Source organism: Pelodiscus sinensis, chromosome 1 (genome assembly GCF_052426305.1).
Source record: "Pelodiscus sinensis isolate ZL-2025 chromosome 1, ASM5242630v1, whole genome shotgun sequence".
NCBI classification, from domain to species: Eukaryota; Metazoa; Chordata; order Testudines; family Trionychidae; genus Pelodiscus; species Pelodiscus sinensis.
The window spans coordinates 233,863,186-233,880,045 of NC_143052.1; the positions used below are offsets into that span (position 1 = coordinate 233,863,186).

Below are 16,860 nucleotides of genomic sequence, written 5' to 3' on the forward strand. Positions count from 1 at the left end.
CATGTCATTTTTTCAACATACTATGTAAAAAGTTAAACCAGTATGAAGTTAAGTTTATAGGGAAAGGAAGAGGAACATGGCTAGTGAGCTTGGGGAAATTCAAATGAGAAATTTTAAAAATGGATCATTTAACATGCAAAGTGCAAGAAGTGAGAGACATGTGTAATGGGAACGGAGGAACAAAAACAGAGGTGTACCTTATTATATTTTACCCATATGTCTGAATTAAAGATCATTGATTATTTTAACAGTCTTTTGAGCATATAGTATATTAAAAATGGATTGCTTTAACCCACTCAGTAAACAGTGTCCCACTTTACATACTAACTGAATGTAGATGGCTTCCAATAAGACAGGCATAACTTTGCAAACTAGTTCTGGTCTCTCACCATACTGCATTCCGGGAACTGCTTTTCTTACTAAAATAATATAGGGTTGCAGGAACAAAACCAGACTTGTATTAGTAGACCTGGCATATACGGTTAGTGAACAAAATGTGTTTGAAAAGTGTTGAGAATCTCAGTACTGCTTTTGTGGAGAGCAAGATACCATATGAAGGAGTACATTTATGCTGTTACAGTTAAGGCTGTTTTAGGAATTTCTTACAAGCCTTACATTTATTAGTTTATACTACAACTCAGCCATAATAGTTATTCTGTGTTGACATTTGGCACACACTGTCAGCCCTGGAGAAAACTGTTCTCATGATTAGTATAAATGCTAAAGCTTTTGCTTAAAAACTGCTATGATCTGGAACACTATATTTATTTGTATTTTAAGATTAGTGCTAAAAGTAAAAATTTTCAAGCTATTAACTCATAACATAGCTTGTTTTTGCAATTAATACACAGGCATGGAAAACTGAGTTAGAAGTTACAGAATCAGCTGCTGGCTCTTTCACAGACTGCATAATCCTAAGTGATTGATTGTGCAGCAAAGTACCCTATATTGGTGAGATTTCTAAAACATACCAACATGTTGTCCACTACTAACTGGTCCACCCAAATCCTGCTAGCGTACAGAGTCACCTATTGTGCTTTCATATAATATCTACATTAAAGCACCGTATAAAATCTATAGTGCTCACCAGCAGGGACTACATGGAGCTGCTTGTGCACTACAGAATCACACTCCTGTAGTAGGGATATAGGAGTGTAGCCGTTTCAATGGGTATCCAATAAGTATGAAATTCTCAGTTACCCAAATGGCTACATGCAGCTCCCGGTCCAATATCAGAGGCAGCAGCACAAGGCGGAAGGTGGGAGCTGGTACGAGCTGGAAAGCAGCTAAAAAGCTGTCTCTCTGCGTGCACTGACTCCAGGAGAATTGCCTGCTGCCCCATGCTGCTGCCTCTATCAAATCAGCAGCATAGGGCAGCAACCGGCTCCCCACAAGCAAGGTGGCAGGCAGGAGCTGGTGCATGCCGACTCCTGGGAGCTGGTGGCAATTCTGAGTGAAACGGTGTAACCGCTGAAAATTTCAGCGGTTATATGGTTAATCAATTACACACATTTTAACATCCGTACCCCATAGTGCACTATGCTGCACTGTCTAGACAAGTCTCAAGTCACTTTGTGTCTATGTTCTGTTTTGTAAAAAGGGATAGCAGTGTTCAAAATGCCTGTAAATGCATTTTTTAACAATACAGTGTGTTATGGTACACTGGTTCCTAAATTTCTGAAAAGTGAATATATTAGAAGGGATTTTTGAATGTTCCTTGTATAACCGAACTTCAAAGTACACTATATCATCTGTATCCAAAAAACATGCATTTGCCAGCAGGATGTTGGCACCGCATCAGAGGCTCATACAACTGCAAATCCCCTAATATGATCTATGCCATCAAGTGTCAGCAATGCCGCTCTGCCATATATATTGGCCAAACTGGAAAGTATCTATGACAAAGGATCAATGGATACAAATCAGATTTTCGAAATGATAACACACAGAAACCTGTTAGGGACATTTTAACTTGCCTGGGTACTCATTAATGGATCTAAAAGTGACTATACTATTACAAGGCAATTTCAAAAACAAGCTGGAGCGGGAAGCTGTGGAACTTGCCTTCATTTGCATATCTGACACCTTTAATCAAGGTTTGATTAAAGACCTAACTGGATGGGCTGCTACATTCAACACCTTAATGACATCAAAAACTAAGCATCAGGCACTTACAGCCCTCTCTATTTGCATGTTCAAAAGCTTCCGAGGGATAGCCAAATTAGTCTGTAACAGGAAAAACTTAAACAAATAACCTAGTAGCACCTTAAAGACTAACAAAACATGTAGATGGTATCATGAGCTTTTGTGGATGTAACCCACTTCTTTAGAAGTGGGCTGTGCCCACAAAAGCTAATAATTCCATCTACATGTTTTGTTAGTCTTTAAGGTGCTACTAATCTATTTGTTGTTTAAGTTTTTCATTTAGCATGTACACTAATTGACAATATTTTTTCCCCTTTTCTTTCCCTCCTCATCCCCTCTTTTTCTGCTATTTATTTGTACCTCTGGACCCTTTGCTCCATTCATCTGAAGTGAGTTGTGCCCACAAAAGCTCATTATACCATCTACATTTTTTGTTAGTCTTTAAGGCGCTGTAGGACCATTCATTGTTTAAGGATTTTCAGTTACAGACTAACATGGCTACCCAAGGAGACTAAAGCAGCTACTAAAGTGAGACACTTTTAAAATTAGCAGGCCTGGATAGCTTGCATCTAAGACTTTCAAAAGAGATAACCAAAGACTCAATGGACCATAAATGTTGATTTTCAATAAATCTTGGAATGCTGGGGAGGTTCCAGAAGACCAAAAGAAAGATATTATTAGGCTAATATTTTTAAAAGGTTAACATGATGATTGAAGTAACTAGAGATTTCTGACAATCTGGAAATCATGGGTAAGACAATGGAACTGCTCATATGGGCCTCCATAAAGAATTAAAGGTCAGTAATATAATTAATGCCAATTAACATGGATTTATGGAAAATAGATCCCATCAAACTGTCTTAATTTTTAAAATCAGATTTCAAGTTTGGTTGATAGAGGCAATAGTGATGACATAATACATGTAGATTTCTATAAGGGATAAGATCTGGTACTGCATAACATTTTGATTAAAAACTAGGATATAAAATGAATATACTATATGTAAAATGAATTAAAAGCTGACTATCTGATAAATCTCACAACAGTTGAAAACAGGCAATCATCAAAGAACAGGTGTGTTTCTAGCAGGATTAGTTCTTGGCCCTACATGAGTTAATATCTTTATAAATGACGTCAAATAAAACAAAATCATCACTGATAAAATTAGAATTTGATCAAAACTTGGAGGAGTAATAACAAAAGAAGAGCAACATGGAGTTCTTGGTAAACCTGAGTGCAAGAAAACAATATACATTTTAATATGGCTAATTGTAAATACAGTATATACATCGAGGATTGAAGAATGTAAGCCATGCTTACAGAAAAAGGACTATCTTGGAAAGCAGTGACTTAAACAAAAAAAAAGACTTGACGTTCATTCCGATTCTGTGATTGTGACCTTCAAGAGGCCATCAAGTAACTTGGTAAAGAAATGTTGGCAGAAATGTTTTTCAAGATGCCTATGTCCCTTTAAAGAGCTAATAAATGTCTCACACTTCAACTTATTAGTGATTTTTTTTTTTAAATATACAGAGACAGACAGACCCTGGCCTAAAAGCTGAATTACTTCATTGTTTTTAAGTGTGCCCTCCTACTCTTCCTGAAGTGAGTGGCAAAACCGCTATGGGCTATACTAGGAGTATAACTACAACCCAAGACAGGAAAGAGGCAAAGAATCTGCCTGCTCTGTAACTAGCTTACAGAAATATATTAAAAAAATCTGGTGATTCTAACTCTTGACATTCCTTAACGTTTATGAATATAAAATATTAATCTAGAAAAGATTTGGGAATAAAACATAGGTCAAAATGAGAAACAATGAAGGGGTCAGGGCAGAGCAGAAAAAGATCTTCTGGCTACTGACGTAAACCTCAGACAAATGAGATGTGGAAGCAGCATAGGCATTCTGTAGTTACTGGGAAAATTAGCTTTGCCATATACAGATACTGGATGAAATAAAAATCCATAAGCAGTGAAAGACCCAGAGCTACAGACGTAATTCTCAGATGGCAAACTGTTATATTTGGCACCATCATCCTCTCTGTTAGAAGTGGTTATACATTTTCATGTGGTCATACAAGTTTTCTGTTGCAGGTTTCCAACAGTTCATTAGAAGCCTGATCATGTTTCTATTAAATCAATGGCAAAATCCTCTGACATTAGTGGTACAAGTTCATGCTTTTAATTAAAAAGTAGTGGTCTGTCCTTCAAATAACCAAAGATAACTCTTAATAGAGCCACTAATTCCAGGCTGTAGAAGCTGGCAAAATGTTGTGTACAGTTGGCTTGCTCAGTGAGAAATGATTCTTCATCATTAAAGGAGAGTTTACAGAGGCAAATTGTACACTATGCTCACAAGAAGTTGGATCTTCAGAAAAATATAAAATACAGCAAACGGAATAGTAAAGACGGGGGGAGGGGAAGGAAAGAAAAGCTAGGCCAGGCAAAAGTTAGTGACATGTATACTGCCTAGACATGCCAGGGATTCAAATCAAGGTTCTCAGTCTAGTCTTTCACACCTGGGCCAACAACCCACAAGGATGTATTTGAAAAGTACACTGTGGTGTTCTTAAGGCAACACCTTGAGGACAGGTGACAAATGTGGTACCAATGACTGACTCCAGATGAAGTCCAGCCCTCCTCTTCCAGAAATTACAGAACCATGGGGTCAACACTAGCCATTAGTGGCTATTTGGCCAGTTGAGTGTGGACAGCTGGCTTGAACAATGTAGCTATTTGGACATTTGAGTGAGGCTAGTTTGCTATAGCAATAGCCACTATAGTGGCTTCTGCTTCAGAACTGATTGGACACCACAATTATAGAGGCTGTTTAAAACTTTGAAGTTCATTTATTTACATGCAGGCATGTGGCTTTTATTAATCAGAATCTTGGGACACCTCACAAAATGTGATTTATTTTCATATCCTCATCCCTTAATGTGTATTTCCGGATGTGGTATACTGTCCCTCTAGAGGCACTGAAACCACTTAGAGAGAATAATGAATCTGCTCTACTGCCTTAGCTGATAGCCAGCTAGCTTTCAGTTCATGCAGTAGAGCAGTGGTCCCCAATGCGGTGCCTGTGGGTGCCATGGCGCCCGCCGGGCCATTTATGTGCGCCCGCGGAACAATCTGGGCTGGCCCCGCCCCCGGGCGTGCGGCAGGTGCCAGCCCCGGGAGCATGGGCGGCCCCGGCCCCGGGCGTGCCACGCGTGCTGGTGCCGGCCCCAGGCGCACGGCGCATGCTTGGCCTCGCCCCCAGTCACGTGGCCTGTGAGCGACCCCGTCCCCATGCGCCCGGCAGCCCCAAAACATTGGGGACCACTGCAGTAGAGGCTCATGCACTAAGCTCCAAGGTTTGGCTCTGCTTGTCGGTGATACAAAAGGACAAATTCATAACCCCATGGAAAACAGAGGCAAAGAAATGTGATTTATTTAAAGTCATATAAAAATGATAGAGTTCAATCCAGATCTCGACTCCTGTTCTTTACTTTTGGCAGAGTGGTTATCAGATAACTGTAATTCTCAGAGCAAACAACAATCCCTCTTCTTCATCACACCAGAAAAACAAAATAGAAAATCCATCTACATTTTTACAGGTTGAAATGAGAAAAATATTAACTAGTAGGAATTTTAGCATCTTTAATGTAATTCAGGACAAAATTGCATGTAGCAATAAAATCACTATGAATTTTCATATTAATTCCATTCATGCTGTTACCAATCAGCATGTCCCAAGAACTTTTTCTGCAGTTTATGAAGATTGACAGCTACCCAAATGTAATATTCACACCCATAGTCATGGTTGACAGGTAGGAAAAAGGGAGAGCAATATGACCTAGAATGACTCCCAGGTTGTTCAAATTTAACATGTCAAGTGGAGTGTCTAAAACATTAAAAAGGAGGCATTAGAATTTGCTGATTTCTCAGTGTGTTCTGATAACAGAACTATAGCCACTTGAGTGTTCGTTTCACTCAACTCTCACTCACAGAAAGGTTCTGGCTTACATAAGCTGAAGTAAATATAGGCCACTGTACAACTATAGGCTCATTCAACAGATAGTTTTCACATTGCCCCTAAAACAGATAGTAATGAGCCCCTGTAATGAAAAATCACTCTGCTTCATGAGTAAATTATACAATTAGATGTGTGAGAATCAGTCCTTTATAAACCCTGCCACGTTGTGTAACTCAGATCACAATTTATCAAGGAGAGCACACAGTTCTAAAAAGAGATTTGCGGCCTTTGCAGCAACTGATAAAATTCTTCCTAAGAGACACTTGTTCTTGGTTGTCCTTTTGATGCGAGCTAGAACATCTGGTGTACTCAACAACAATAACTCAGCTTTCCAAACTGTCCAATGAAATTTTGTTTGAATGGTGTCCACCAAAAGACTAGGGTCACGAAATATTAATCTTTTAGCAGGATAAACATATTGTCCAGAAAAACAAACACAGCTGTCAGCACTATTATGCATTATGGACAAAATCCTCAGCACAGTACCCAGAGTAGGAGGATTAAGCACATGTATAAAAGAGGAATCCTCCCCACCAAGCTAGCACCCTGCAGAGGCTACTGAAGCCCAACAGCTGCCATAGTGTTCTCCAGCATCATCACATGCCACTGTCATCAGTGGGAAATGGAGCCTCTGGATCTTCCTCCACTTTCTTTCTTTTGAACAGAAAGTCCTTCATACACACAATTTCAAGGTGATGTATCTCAGTATAACATGTGAACCATGCACTCTGCCACCTCATGCACAACCACAGAAAAAAAAAAGTTACCTACCTTTTGTAGCTATTGTTCTTCAAGTGTTGCTCATCTCCATTCCAAAAGACGTGCATGTCCTGCGTGCACAGTCATTGGAGAATTTTTCCCTTAGTGCTACCCACTGCATTGGCAGTAGTGCCCCCTGGCATGGCGCCTTCAAGGAACAATATATAGAACACTGCTGACCCCTCCCACTCTCTGTTTCTTCTTGCCAAATTAATCAGAGGACAGGTGCATGGAGTCTAAAATGGACATGAGCAACACATCTTGAAGAATATTTACAAAAGGTAGGTAACCATTTTTTCTTCTTCAGGTGATTGCTCATGTGCATTCCAATAGGTGACTCACCAGCAGTTTCCATGGAAAAGGGGTCAGAAATCACCTGGTTGCTGCCTGCAGGACTGCCCTGAAAAGGCCGCATCATCTCATTTCTGCCTGGTGCAATGTCAAGATGTGACAGGATTACCACGCGGCTTCCCAGCAGATACTCTGGATAAAGACCTATACAAGGAATGCTACCAAGGAAGATTGTGCCTTCATTAAATGAGCTATCAGGATCAGCACCAGGACCTTGACCAGGTCGTATACAGATCCTTACTATGGAAGTGCAGAACTGCTGACGGAGGTCAGACATTGTGTGAAAACAGCCTTTGGGCACGGGGAGACTGTTGCCTATAAACTCTATCCTTTGAGTCATAATTAGGGGTGACTTGGACTCTTTTTAGGAGAAGACCTAGGTCAGTGAAAACTGTCCTCACTAGGGCAACGTGAGCCAGAATCCACTCTTTGGACTTGCCTTTGATGAGCCAGTTGTCTAGGTATGGGTAGAAATGCACTTGATGCTTCCAGAGGAAAGTCACCATGACCACCAAGCATTTTGTGAACACCTGAGGGATCACAGAAAAACAGAAAGGGAGCATCATAAACTAATAATAGTGGTCACTGACCACAAACTTGAGAAATCTTCTGTGGGCTGGGATTATAGAAATGTGAAGGTGGTATACCAATTCTCTGGATCCAGGGAAGATATGGTTGTGGCTAAGGAGATCCAAAACTTGAACTTCTTGATAAAGATATTGAGGTTCTGCGGGTCCAGACAGGGTCTGAACTTGTGCTTGGGCCTTGGGATCAATAAAATCTGACACACCTCCTTTGTGGCGCCCAGTGTGAGGAGTGCTTGCACCTCCTGCATAAGGAGATGCTCATGAGAGGGGTCCCTGAAGAGGGTTGGGTAAAGCTGCGTGGGTGGGAAGGAATAGAACTGGATAGAGTATTCTGCCCCTACTCCTGGTCAAGACCCAGCAAAGTGAGGTGATCTGGGCCAAGGCATGGTAGAAATGGGATAATCGGTTGCCAAACCAAAAAGGACACGATATGGAAACTAGTGCTCCATTCTTGGGCACACTCCCAAAAGCTGAGTTTTGTCCCGGGGGTTGCTTAGTGTCCCCTTGATCCTGGCCTGAGACAGAGTGGGACTGGTGCCTCTTGCGATTCTGGTCCCTATGCCAGAAAGAATTGTGTCTTGGTTGGCCAGAGTAGATGCAGGCAGGGGTCTGGGTCTTGAAGTGCTTTCTCTGGAGTGCAGGGGTGTAGATCCCCCAGGATTTAAGGGTAACCCTAGAATCTTTCAGACTGTGCAGACAGGAGTCAGTGTTCTCTGTGAATAGCAGGACAGTCAAAAGGCAGGTCTTGGAAAGTAGTCTAGATGTCCAGAGAGATACCAAAGACCTGCAACATGAGCCTTCTCTCATGGTTATAGCTGTGAGCATTGTACAGGCCACTAAGTCAGCAGATTCCAGGATTGCCTGCAGGGAGATTCTGGCAACTTGTTTGCCCTCCTCTACATTGGCTGAAAATTCCTGGTGGGAGTCAGTGGAAAGAAGCTCCTGAATTTTAGCAAGGGCACTCCAGGAGTTAAAGGAATAGCAGTTCAGCACCACCTACTGGCTAGCTACTCACAGTTGTAGACCCCTGGTGGAATAAACCTGACACTCAAAAGAGGTCTAGCTTTTTAACTTCCTTCAACTTGAGTGCAGGCCCTGGCTGCCCCTGCCGCTCCTTGTGGTTCACTGCTTCCACCAGAAGGGAGCCCCGCCCGGCTATGGGTGCACAAAGAGGTGCCCATACCCTTGTGAAGCATGAATGCCCTTGGATCCAGGAGGTATGGATGCCACGGTTGCCATAACACCTTTGTAGTATTCTGGACTGTCTTAACAAACGGAAGGGCCACCATTGAAGGGCCCTCTGAGGAGAGGATGTAAACCATCGTGTCAGCATCCTTGATGATCTCCTCCACCTGCAACTGCAGAATTTGTTCCACTTGCCATCAGAAATCCTCCCTGCTATCCATGGGAGGAAGTGTGGTGGTGGAGATAGCAGCCACTGCCTCTTCTGGCAATGAGGACAACAAGGCCTGTGGAAAAGGAGCTTGCTGACCGTCTTGCTCCCCAGGGAGAGAGTCAGGGACTGCCAGCTTTTGTGTAGCTGCCTCCAGTATCAGTGTCGTACACCGTGCCAGAAGAGAGGGCTTGATGCCATGCTTGGTGGCGCAGGTTCAGGTGTGTACACATGCTCTTTTGGAGAATGCTGTTAATCTGAGGTAGCAAACAGTGGGGCATGGACATCAGACATGGCCACAGCGGGCAGCTCATAGACTTTAAGGTCAGAAGGGACCATTATGATCATCTAGTCTGACCCCCTGCACAGTGCAGGCCACAAAATCTCACCCACCCCTCCTAGAATAATCCTCTCACCTATCTCTCAGATATTGAAGCCTTCAAATACTTTGAAGACCCCAAGATGCAGAGATCCTCCAGCTGTGATCTGTACCCCATGCTACAGAGCAAGGCAAAAAACCTCCAGGGCCTCTGCCAATCTACCCTGGAGGAAAATTCCTTCCCGACCCCAAATATGGCGATCAGCTAAACCCTGAGCATGGGGGCAAGACTCATCAGCCAGACACCCAGCTCTTGTGAATAGTGGTAGGCCCATGAAGTCCACAAGGGCCACTGGAAAAGTACTTGCCACTGTTGCTGCCGCCAGTGCAACCCAAAGGCTACAGTGCCAGGAATGTAAGCAGTACTGGCTTCGCCTGGACATGGAGGACTTCTCACCCAAGTCCAACAAATATTCAGAGACTGACCATGGCAGCAATGGCACTGAGGAGCAGGAACAGCACAGCATGCTTAAACCCAGCTGTGGTGAGGGGAGGTGGCAGTGGACCCTCAAGGCAATTTTATGTGGTGCTGAAGGTGCTGCCCCAAGACCACTGCACTGCTCACACTGGAGCTGGTGCCAACTCCAGCGTAGGTGGAAGACGGAGAGCTATCTCCATGAGTATGAACTCCAGGTGATAGTCATATTCTTTTTTTAGTTTGAGTCTTAAAGCTTTGGCAAATGGGGCACTTAAGTGCTTTGGAGATGGCCATTAAACAGCGAAGTCAGGAGGAGTGTGGATCACCCTTGAGCTTAGACTTTCCACAGTTCTCAAGATTTGAACCCCTGAAATTGCAGTATGTCCCAGTTAGGGGAACTGTACCTCCCCTTCCCCCAGGCTAACTAATGCTACCTAACTACAGAACTGAAAACTGAAGAACTAATGACAATGGATACCAAAACGTGCTTGCAGAGCAAAAGCAATATGAGGCTCCAGAGACTGTCACTGGAAGGATGGGGGATGAGGAAGGGGGAAGGTCCAGTAGTGTCCTAAATACTGCTCCCTTAAGGCACCACGTGCTAGGGAGCTCCATAGCCAACCCAATGGGTACCACTAAAGGAAAAGTTTTCAAATAATCATGCATGCAACATGCACACCCCTACTGAAGTGCACATAAGCAATCACTTAAAGAATAAAAAACATTCTTCTATAACCTTGTATGTCCTTGTGGAACATTCAAACCAATTTTTAGAAATAGAACAATAAAATGATTGAAAAATATATGTGATTACCTCTCCTATGAAGACAACCATAACACAATCCAATTTCTCTTCTGGAGACAATTTATCAATGAGAGAGTGAAGAGTTTCTGTCAGGTAAGACTTTACTTTTCTCTTCACAGTGGGAATTCCCATTACAATTGAAACTGAAATGAAATAAACAATCAAATGCACAATTCATATCTGTCTTATCTAACAAAGCATTTATTCAGAAATACACTCGAACTATTAAGAGATAACATGGTGGTACCCAAAAACGATTCCAGAGCATACCAGCATTATTGTTAATACAATTAATAAAAACAAAAACAAAATCAATTCACAGAGGAAATGCAGACAGCCAAAAAAAAAAGAAAAATACCCAGATGCTAAAAGTGTCACAGTATTAATTTATTGTTAAAATGGTTACAACCATGGTATCTGTTAGTTAAAAATGCATGGAGACTGAACCTGCACCCTGACCCTGTTTTTCATTAGTTGTCCCAAGTAATCAGCTGGAACTCTGGTCTAGTGGTCCCTCCCACAGAGCTGGGGAGGGGCCTTTAGCAGTGAGCAGACTTGTGCTCACCCATCTCCCAGGATTTCAAATAGTCTTCACGGAGACTAACACAAAGTAAACTAGAATCTTTTTCCAGAGTTTAGCCTCCCAATTTGTTACAGCCATTTTTCACAAATAAAAAAACAACTAGAAGTTTAAAGTAAAATATTAAATAACTTTTGCAGAAGAAACTTATAAATAGATCCACATCGGCCAGGCTCAACTCATCATCCAATCCACAATCCAGATTTTTCTTTCATTTGCACTTGCATTTGCACAGCAAGCTAATTGGCCGGGAGGGAGCACAGATGAGTTGAGGGGTGGCATCTTGCAGGGAAGAGGCAGGCAGCATGAGAGCAGAGGCTGGGGGTAAGGGGCAGCACAAGGGCAGGGTAAGGGACTTGAGGGGGAGTAGGGAATGGAAGGAAGAACAGACTTGCATCTCATGCTGCTACTGCCAGAGGCTCATGAGCAATGGCACCTGGCAGCAGCAGATTCTGTCAGATCACAGCAGGACAGAGGGGTACTGTCTTTGGGCCCTGCCCACAGGGCTTTCTGCACCCTGAAACAGGGCAGTGCTTTTTTGGGAGCCCTCCTCCTCTTCCAGATATGGGTTGCCTCTCCTACACATGCTCCCAGCTGCACCAGCTGGCAGAACAGAACAGCGCATGGGGAAGGCAGTATGTGTCCCCAAGCTAGACCTGGGGCCCCCTCAGGCCAGTGCTCTCCAGGCTAGGGGAGGGAGGAAGGTGCCAGGCAGGGCCAGCATCCATTCCCTGCTTATAGTGCAGGGACCTTCCCTGGCACCCTCTCCCCGCCACCACTGTGCCTCTGCCTGGCTGTTCAATCTTCATGCTCCTTAGCCTACCCCCAATACACAGGGCTGCCCTCCCACTGGGAGCAAAACAGGTAGAGGGAACAAAAGGGATGAGTAGAACTATATGCATTAGTGAGGAAGCCCAGTGGCTCTATGCTGAAAAAAGCTGCACTTAAATACAAGTGGCTCTCACTTTAAAATACAAAAAAAATCAGGTTAGAGCTGAAAATACTAATTGGCATTAACAACTCATCCTCTTGTGCCTACAAACTCCCTCTGAAAGGCATCTGACGTTAAATTCTGGATTGAGTAGAAATGCCTACAAAGCAGGCACAACAGAAAGACAGAAGGGTGGTGAAGCATATCTTAATTTTTCTACTAGTACTGGGACCCTGGATTTTTTTTTTTACAATTTACATTTGAAATATACAGTTTGCATTACCCAGTGGAAGAAGTCTGAGTCCTCCACTTTTCCAGTTAATAAATATAAATAGGGCACTACCAAATTAATGACACTTCTTCTAAATTTCATGGAGATAGCATTTTCAAAATCGTGAAATTCATAGTTTTTTATACAATTGAACCTCTGTGATTCAGGTGCTTGTGATCCAAGAACACTCATGGTTCAAACCATGGCAAGGGGAAAAGAAGCAGCTCTGTATACTGCTACTCTGCCCCTTCCCACCACCCCCCAGTAGGGGGAAGACAACACAACAAAGTGCTGGTCTGGAGGCTTTTCCCCTGATGCTCCCACAGCAGCAGATGGCGTGTCTGATAGCGACAAGGGGTGCAAAGCCACATATGCGCCCAGAAGCAGGGTGCTTACCCTTTCCCTCTTATGCCCGGACCTTGCATTCCAACCCCACATCACCATTCATTATTGCAAACACCTATGGTCCAGAAAATTCCATAATCCAGCATAGTCAATTTCCCAAGACTGCCAGATATAAGAAGTTCAAGTGAATTTCAATCTTAAATTTCATTGTGTTTTAAAATACATATTTGGCTATGTCTACACTTGCGGCTTCTTGCGCAAGTGCGGCCGTTCTTGCGCAAGAATCTGCAGAGCATCCACACTGCCCGCCTGCTCTTGCGCAAGTAAATTTACAGTACGGCGTGGTAAGGGGGCTGCTTGTGCAAGAGTTACGCTCTTTTTTGACAGGCGTAAGCCCTCTTGCGCAGGAGCTCTTGCACAAGAGGGCAGTGTGGACGCTCCGCAGGGATTTCTCGTGCAAGAAAACCCTATGGCTAAAATGGCCATCAGAGCTTTCTTGCGCAAGAAAGCGTCCACACTGCCATGGGCGCTCTTGCGCAAAAGCACAGCTCGCACATGGCAGTGTGGACGTTTTCTTGCACACGAGTTCTTGCACAAGAACACTTGTGCAAGATGTTCTTGTGCAAGAAGCCCCAAGTGTAGACATAGCCTTTGTGTTTTCTTACAACAGAAGAATATAAACACAAAGTCCTTATATCAGCATCTCTCACACTGGCTGTCCTGACCCAAGAGGGAGGATCACAAGGCTATTGGAATGGAGTCAGTGTCACCACCCTTGCTTCTACACTGCCTTTAGTGCTGGTAGTCAGAGAGCAGATATCTAAATTCCCAGCTCTGAAGGCAGCACCTCCTCTGGCAGCAGCGCAGAAGTAGGGGTGGAAATACACCATGCCATTCCACCATTACTTCTGCACAGCTGCTGATGACAGTGTTGTCTCAGAGCTGTACATCTGACCAGCTCCTGTCACACTCCAGATGCCCAGCTCTGCAGGTAGTGCAGAAGTCAATACCACGACCTCCTTACAATAGCTCTACAGGACGCCTAGTCTGAAAAACACCATGTACTTTTGTGTGCTTTTCCCCTATGATATCGCATAGGGTAAAATTACATAAAGACCAGATTTCATGGTTCATGGTGTGTTTTTCACATCCCTGAATTTAGGCCATGTAACATATAATACATTTAATTCAATTTTGTTAGTGTGTGATTGAGAATAAAAGACTTGATTCTGCACATTTGATATACATGCATTCATCTTTTTAAAAGCACAGAATCTAACCCACAGGACACAAAAAAGACCATATCTGTAAGTATTACGATCAAAAGAAGGAAGCTTCTATTATGAGAGAATCAGCAGCTTCAGATCAAACCAGCAGACATGTGTGGGGCCTTCATGCCTTATAGACATGCAGACATGCTTTCAAGTACATGACCCTTGTTGGGCATTATCTGTTTTAAGGGCTGCAGCTGTAGGAATGGAATTTTGTGAAATCCTATTGATTAAGAAGGAGCAGAACTTTTAAAGATTAATCAACTTGTTTTGGTGAATATGTTATTTATAAAGCATGAGGAATCAGTAAAACTAAAAACATGTAAATTAATTCCGCTGTGTAGGAAAGATAGAAAATATGGCAAAAGACCAGCTTGGCTTAACAAGGAGATCTTGCACAATCTCAAAATAAAAAAGGAGTCTCATAAAAAATGGAAACTAGGACAAATAACAAAGGATGAATATAGGCAAGCAACACGGGAATGCAGGGGCAAGATTAGAAAGGCAAAGGCACAAAATGAGATCAAATTAGCTACAGGCATAAAGGGAAACAAGAAGACCTTTTATAAATACATTAAAAGCAAGAGGAAGACCAAGGACAGGGTAGGCCCAATGCTTAGTGAGGAGGGAGAAGCAGTAACAGGAAACTTGGAAATGGCGGAGATGCTCAATGACTTCTTTGTTTCGGTCTTCACCGAGAAGTCTGGAGGTGTGCCTAACGTAGTGAATACTAGCAGAGAGAGGGTAAGTTTAGAAGATAGGATACACAAAGAACAAGTTAAAAATCACTTAGGAAAGTTAGATGTCAGCAAGTCACCAGGTCCTGATGAAATGCATCCCAGGATACTCAAGGAGCTGATAGAGGAGGTATCTGAGCCTTTAGCTATGATCTTTGAAAAATCATGGCAGACAGGGGAGATTCCAGAAGACTGGAAAAGGGCAAATATTGTGCCCATCTATAAAAAGGGGAATAAGAACAACCCAGGAAACTATAGACCGGTCAGTTTAACGTCTGTCCCAGGGAAGATAATGGAGCAGGTAATTAAGGAAATCATAGGCAAACACTTGGAAGGTAATAAAGTGATAGGGAATAGCCAGCATGGGTTTGTGAAGAACAAGTCATGCCAAACTAATCTGATAGCTTTCTTTGATAAGATAACGAGCCTTGTGGATAAGGGAGAAGCGGTGGATGTCATATACCTAGACTTTAGTAAGGCATTTGATACGGTCTCGCATGATATTCTTATTGATAAACTAGGCAAATATAACTTAGATAGGGCCACGATAAGGTGGGTGCATAATTGGCTGGATAACCGTAGTCAGAGAGTGGTTGTTAACGGTTCTAAATCCTGCTGGAAAGGGATAACAAGTGGAGTTCCTCAAGGGTCTGTTTTGGGACCCGTACTGTTCAATATCTTCATCAATGATGTAGATATTGGGATAGAGAGTACGCTTATTAAGTTTGCAGATGATACCAAACTGGGTGGGGTTGCGACTTCTTTGGAGGATAGGGACATAATTCAGAATGACCTTAGCAAGTTAGAGAAATGGTCGGAGGTAAACAGGATGAGGTTTAATAAAGAGAAATGCAAAGTGCTCCACTTAGGAAGGAACAATCAGTTCCATACATACAAGATGGGAAGCGACTGTCTAGGAAGGAGCATGGCGGAAAGGGATCTAGGGGTCATAGTGGACCACAAGTTGAATATGAGTCAACAGTGTGATGCTGTTGCAAAAAAAGCAAATATGATTCTAGGTTGTATCAACAGGTGTGTTGTAAGCAAAACTCGTGAAGTAATTCTACCGCTCTACTCTGCACTAGTTAGGCCTCAGCTGGAGTACTGTGTCCAGTTCTGGGCGCCACATTTCAAGAAAGATGTGGAGAAATTGGAAAGGGTACAGAGAAGAGAGACAAGAATGATTAAAGGTTTAGAGAACATGACCTATGAAGCCAGGCTTCATGAACTGGGCTTGTTTAGTTTGGAAAAAAGAAGATTAAGGGGGGACATGATAGCGGCTTTCAAATATCTAAAAGGGTGTCACAAGGAGGAAGGAGAAAATTTGTTCCTCTTGGTTTCTGAGGACAGGACAAGGAGTAATGGGCTTAAAGTGCAGCAGGGGAGGTTTAGATTGGACATTAGGAAAAAATTCCTAACTGTCAGGGTGGTCAAATATTGGAATAAATTGCCAAGGGAGGTGGTGGAATCTCCCTCTCTGGAGATATTTAAGAACAGGTTAGATAGACATCTGTCAGGGATGGTGTAGACGGAGCTTGATCCTGCCTTGAGGGCGGGGGGCTGGACTCGATGACCTCTCGAGGTCCCTTCCAGTCCTATGATTCTATGAATATTAGAAGTATTCTTCTCCTCTAATCAAGGTATAACTTTTAAGGAAAAGACCAAGCTAATTATCATTCAGTACCCATAATTCCAAGTCCACTGAGTTATACACTGCAATTTATTTTGGGTATACCAGACAACCAGCTTTGAAAGTGTTAGATTCATGCTTGTTTATCTATATTTCTGAATAACCAAACAGAACTGTTAGAAAACTAGTTTTGGAGCCTATAGTATTTCCATGCCTTGTTAAGTTTCATAAGTCTCATTA

The 16,860-nt window shown here is 42.8% G+C and overlaps 1 protein-coding gene across 3 annotated transcripts in view; it reads right to left on the reverse strand.

Annotated features, from left to right (window-relative positions):
- The window catches only part of MGAT4A (alpha-1,3-mannosyl-glycoprotein 4-beta-N-acetylglucosaminyltransferase A), a 126,097-nt gene that overhangs the window by 55,347 nt on the left and 53,890 nt on the right, over positions 1 to 16,860 (reverse strand). For all 3 annotated transcript variants that reach the window (XM_075916644.2, XM_075916656.2, XM_006137401.5), the window contains exon 5: positions 10,865 to 10,998. In XM_075916644.2, the coding sequence (XP_075772759.1) occupies positions 10,865 to 10,998 (134 nt within the window). The remainder of the gene's footprint in view (positions 1 to 10,864; positions 10,999 to 16,860) is intronic.